General features: G+C 34.9%; 1 protein-coding gene across 2 annotated transcripts in view; it reads right to left on the reverse strand.

Annotated features, from left to right (window-relative positions):
- Nucleotides 1-4,610, reverse strand: part of PICALM (phosphatidylinositol binding clathrin assembly protein) — a 38,122-nt gene extending 33,512 nt beyond the window's left edge. For both annotated transcript variants that reach the window (XM_008936864.1, XM_008936865.1), the window contains exons 1-3: nucleotides 4,474-4,610; nucleotides 2,272-2,347; nucleotides 1,244-1,346 (exon numbers count right to left, since the gene is read on the reverse strand). In XM_008936864.1, coding sequence (XP_008935112.1) covers nucleotides 1,244-1,346; nucleotides 2,272-2,347; nucleotides 4,474-4,593 — 299 coding nt within the window. In that variant the 5' untranslated portion in view covers nucleotides 4,594-4,610. The remainder of the gene's footprint in view (nucleotides 1-1,243; nucleotides 1,347-2,271; nucleotides 2,348-4,473) is intronic.
- Nucleotides 4,611-5,837: the final 1,227 nt, after the last annotated feature.

Below are 5,837 nucleotides of genomic sequence, written 5' to 3' on the forward strand. Positions count from 1 at the left end.
GACCTCCAGGGACATGCTGCTGGCTGAATAATTTACCTTATTAGGCCTAAAACACCCCATTATAAAACAGCTGTCTGTATCTCCAGTGTATCTGCAGTCCCTGACCACACACCCATCCTATCCGTGGAAAAGGCCAACTTTCTGTGTTGTTGGCACTCCAATCATCTCTGAAGGCAGAAAAAGCGAAAGAGTCCAAGCACTCCCCTTTTACTTCACCATCACATTTCAAAACCAAACGCCAGCAAGTGGTCAAACAGTACCAGCAAGGAGGCATTCAGGCTCCGGACAGTGTTCTCAGGCCAATTTCAAATGCTTCTATAACACTAATGCAAGAGATCACCAGACAACCCACTACTGCAGCAAACTCTTTAAACTGCTTTAATTCCTAACCCACAAAAACCTCAACTGAAGTTTTTAGTATCAATATAAATTATCCTGTGTATGGATAAAGGATGCACAAATATTAAAGTAAAATCATGTTTTTAAGCTTTAAAAAGCACTGCTTGCAGATATGATGGACAAAGATGGAAAGATTTTCAACCATGACCAGTACACGCTCTCCAGCCCTCCTGAGAGAAGAGATCTTCAAGTTAATCCATTATTCATTCTAATATGCAATTTATCCAACTACTGGTGCTCTGCATGGTGTTATTTTACATGTAAATAGGTATCTAGTCTCAAACAACCAATTTCTCTTAAAGGACCTCACTTTCCAGGAGAACTTTTAAATTCCTGTAGACAAACTCAGAATAGTATCGACCACAATGTCCCCTTAAAAGCACAACTTGCACTACCTTTACAAAGGCAGTAAAACTTATCAAGACATTTTGGGACAAGAAAGACAAACACCAGGAAGGACTGTGCCACTTAACCATTCCAGAAGTAGAAGCACAAGTAAATTGCACAGTCCCCTACACTACATGCAAGACACAGTAACTGATGTATCATGGAAGATTTATCCAAGCTTCTTTTTTGTTATATACTTTGATTAATATAAAGAAATGAAAAACAATATGCAACTGTTAATGTTTAAAGAACTAAAATGACAACAAATGAAGTAAAGTATTTTTGCTATATACATAATTGGGCAGTTGAGCCTTTTTGTGTCGTAGCAGATACTCAGCTGAGAAAAGTAAATTTTATTGTCTGTACTAAGCTGGAGTCAACACTGGTACTTTTCCACTTCAATTACTGGACATAAGACAAGATCTCAAGATAAAGCAAAACAAAATACAGCCCTTACCCTCTTTTTACTTTTGTGAAGTCAAAAGCCACTTGTCTATAGGAAACTGCCTTTTCATTCAGATACCTACTATACCGTCTGATAAACGTTGACATGTCATAACCTAAAAAAAAAAAAGTTTCAGAAGCTTACTTATCCAGTCAATTAAAAATCAAGAAGTTTATTTAAAGTGCAAGATAACACAAGAGAGCTTCATTACGTTGTTGCCTGATTTTGTATAGCTCATCTGTGTTACCAAGAACCACGTATGTCATCATGTTCACCATGTGAATCAAACAATACTCCAGTTATCTAGAAGACCTGAACTATGTAGATGTTTACACTTCACTTCCTAAGGAAAAAAAGCAAAATAAAGTATTTTTATGGCAGTTCTCATACTATGATAGAAATTATTAAAAAAAAAAATTGACAAAAAAATTACATGATGTATTCACACAGTTGTTTGCATCAACTTTGCAACACTTTCACTCATTTACAACTACATCGAGAAAGAGGCATTGAAGGAAACAATAAAACATAACAAATTTTTGTTTGTTAAATCAGTGGTGGTCGGAAATATTTTGATAACTGTCAGTCTAAGGATACAGACCAAGACAAAGATCTGTTCACAATCTATACTGAGACCATGGCAGTTAACACTCAGTAAAATGAGAAAATTTGGTAGACACTGAAAAGGTGTCTATGCCCAAGCAATCATTCCATTGTTTTAGCAGACGTGCAAAAATTAGAAGCAGCTATATAAGAAAAAAGAACCACCACCTCAGGAGTTAAAAAAAAAAAAACAAAAACACACCACAAAAATAAAACCAACAGCTGCATCTATGATCAAATCTGAACTGCAGCACAGTATTTCAGAACGGTACTTCATGCCATGCCACAATAACATTTTAAATTAAGAAATGCAGTCTAGGGTAAAATAGACAGGAAAATTACTTAAATGACATGGTCATTAGAGTTGCCAACTTTTATTTACTGTCTCCCCCCCCCTCCCAACACACTATTAACTTTTAATGAAAAAGACACCTTACCTTGCAATCCACTTTTGTCTAGGAAATTGCTCAAATTAAACAATGTGTTTCTGGACGCCAGATACTGGATAAAACGCTAGATGAAAGGAAAAATTTGAATGCTTTTATTATATTACCAATGATCTGGAACTGAGGTAACAGTACTAGAAACTCTTTTTATCCAGCTTATGAAATTCAGCTTTTGTGCTTTAAGACTGATTTCAAATCCAGAAACTATTACAAAAAATTCAGCTAAATTTTCAAATTAAGCTAGTTATTTTTAATGTAAAAATCTCTGACCAAAGCAAAGTCCTATAGATGCTGTATGAAGGCCTCTGAATAAAAGACTACTTTAAGGCAGAATACGGAACTGGAAACTTGGGAAAAATCGCCCCCCAACACATGCTCATTTTACATGCTCACAGTTGTTTCAATTTTATAGTATTTAGCTTAAATGTGAAAATAAAGTGATATAAAGGACACATGCTTATAAATAAAACATTAGTTCCACACATGAATCCCTAAAAAACATTAACACAGTATGACACTTAGTATACCTTGAAAATTGCATATAATTCTGAATTACATTGCACAAAAATGAATAATGCTATTTTCATCCTGTAAAAACACACTTCAGATCACTGTCACCACATCGTACTCAGGAAAAACGATTTTGTCTTATGAACCACTATATAGACAGCTGCTACAAAAATAAACCACTCATTCACTTGTAATAACATTTTGACAGAGTCAAAAATAGTGCTGATTGCTGTAACATGTACTACTGAATTATTTTCATTAGCATAAATACATAGGTTATACAGAAAAAAAGACTAGAGAAGGGTAAAAGCACTCAGTACTCAGCTACAAATAAATTAAGCAAAAGCTCAAGGACCAAAAGGCTTTTCAGGTTCTTTTACAAGCCCTCCATAACCTTCTAGACATTCTCATAAGCACTGGATTTCCATGTTCATTGTTCAAGTGCTATTTCTAGCTGTGAAAAGTCTCATCTTTAGCAGTAATCTTATCCTCACTACTTCTGTAACTTATTTGGCAAGCAAAATTTGTTTGGTAGTTTTATTCTTAAAATGGAAAGTGTTTCAGACAGTGGTCCCATGAAATACCTTTAATGACAATGAAGTGTATTGTATCAGCTTAAAATTTATATAACTCAAGGTGCAAGCACAGCAAAAGTGTAGAGACTCTCTTTTGGGAAGTGTAAATTATCACAGTGATAATGCTTAAAGTCAACATGAGAAGTTTGCCCTCTTGTGGCTTACTTAGCTTCAAAGTATAGCTTTTCATCAAGACCAGAAACACTCTGCAGCTGACCTGCAAGAGAAACCAGTATGTGTGTATTTTTTTTTAACTTAAACCCCTTCACAACACAGCCAGCCAGTAGAAGCAGTTACATAACCTATAAGAACATGGACGCAACTTAATGAAAAATTTGGGTCCTCTACAAAATCCTGTTTGTAATTTTCTTAAAGCTATCCCTCTTAATTTCAAAATTCTTATACCTTATATTATACTGCTTACAGCAAAAAGCAATGTTTACCAATACTTTCTAAGAAAGCCTTAAAAGTATAGTTTGGGGTTTTTTTAAAGAAGAAAATTCAAGCTGCTGCTCTGCTTGGCATTTCAAAAAAAATAAGGTACCAGAGGAATTCAGTTGTGGAACAAAATAAGCTTACTCCTTTTCGTGTAAATGAGGGTTTTGTTTAATTGTTCTGCAGTAATTGGTGTTATTTAGACGTTCACACAAAGGCAGCTCATCAGCACACGTTTGGTTTTGCTGCAAAAGGTTAGAGGGTGGTGGTGGAAATCACTTAAGAACTGAGTGACTCTGTATTAGCTGGAACACCAATGTAAAAATGCTTTCATTTTCAGTTTTCAGAATCTCATTCAAACTAATTTATATTGTGGTTTTTTTTTTTTTTTTTTTGTTTGTTTGTTTTTTTGCTTGTTTTCTACACTATTAGAATAACACCACAGAAAAAAAAAAAAGCTACCTTCAGCACTCAGGACACTTACTTTTGATTCCAGAATTACAAACTTTAAAGTAGAACCAAACTAAGTACACAGACATAACAGACCTGTGCAGAGTTAAATGCAAAAGGGTAAAAATAAAGATTTTCTTACAAACATAATTAGTGGAAGCATTTAGTTGACATTTATAGGAAGGAAATGCTATGACTGTTCTCAGACATCTTTTGGTATTACCTCATTTCCATACACCATTAGATGATGGGTTGTGATGAGAGATTTGAAGACCACTACCCAGCTACTGTTGGTCGTTCTTTCAAACAAACTGTCTGCCAGTTGTGGGATGTTCACATTCATCTCATTTGTGCACTGGATTAAATCTGCAATACAGAATGTCCTGTTAGCATCATGAGTTCTGTGAAGGAAGATCAATAACATGCAAAGAAATCAGTACACTTTTTATATAGTAAAATTTTCTATGAAAACTGATTTGCTTTCCAGTACAACACAATTTCTTGAAAAGCACCATGGCACTGGTCTATCAGAACCTTGTAATGCAAACCCCACTCTGCCAAGATTCCAGGTCCCCAATTGCTTTTGCAGTTGCCTTAGAAGTTCCTGGGGAATAGAAGTACAATAATGACTTACTCTGACTAACAACTCCCAGCTCCCAAATATCTAGAACATTAAATAGTAGCATGTAAGAAATATTTTGCTATTTAATCAAGTTTTACTGGAAGATTATGACTTGAATTAACTGTAACCTCAGATTTCTGTCCTCTTAATGGACGAGTAAACCCTTCTAGATATTGATTCAGTGTGAATAATAAAAGATTGAAATACTACTTAGTCTTTATACAATGCAATCAACACCTTCAAAAGGGCAGAGGAAACATTAAGTGAAAAAAGGACCCACTATATACAATGTTAGAAGCTGACAGATTAAATTAATTAAAATGAGGTGGGTTAAGTGAAAACACAGTTAGGAGCACAGCAAAACCTCAAGTTGGCTAGCTAAAAAAAAAAAAAAATATCAAAATTTAGTTCAACATGGACTTGCAGGAGACAAGATCTAGTGACTCTTCAAATAGTTGTTAAATAAGTAGCAAATCTAGAAGGAAAATATGGTAACTGTCACAACTGTGTAACCAGGGGGAGCCATACTTACAAAATAGCTAATATAATAATACATAATAATTCAGTAATTTATCTCCAAATGCCAATGAAGGAAGTGACGACTTAAGATCATTATGCCATAGTGGCAAATAACAGGAGCAACTGTATTAACATCCAAGTGTGATAAATCACAGCTTGCTTAGCATTTAATATAAAATTTAGCTTAATACAACATAGTACTGATGACATTTTACTACTCTTCCACCCCAAAAACAAGACTCTAATTTTCACTCAAACTGCCAGCCCTGCCAAAGGCCACAGCTCAATAAGGATTAAGACCTGAGCAAACCCTAGATCAATACCTGAGCAAACCCTGCTCTTGTCTGTCTGCAGCCTACTAAGGCAAACTGGAAACTTTCTTCTAATCTGAAGGGAAATGTTTAACTTTTGAACAGTTTTATATCTTCCTATGAATAATTGCTCAT

This window comes from Merops nubicus, unplaced genomic scaffold (assembly GCF_000691845.1).
Source record: "Merops nubicus isolate BGI_N331 unplaced genomic scaffold, ASM69184v1 scaffold1253, whole genome shotgun sequence".
NCBI classification, from domain to species: domain Eukaryota; kingdom Metazoa; phylum Chordata; class Aves; order Coraciiformes; family Meropidae; genus Merops; species Merops nubicus.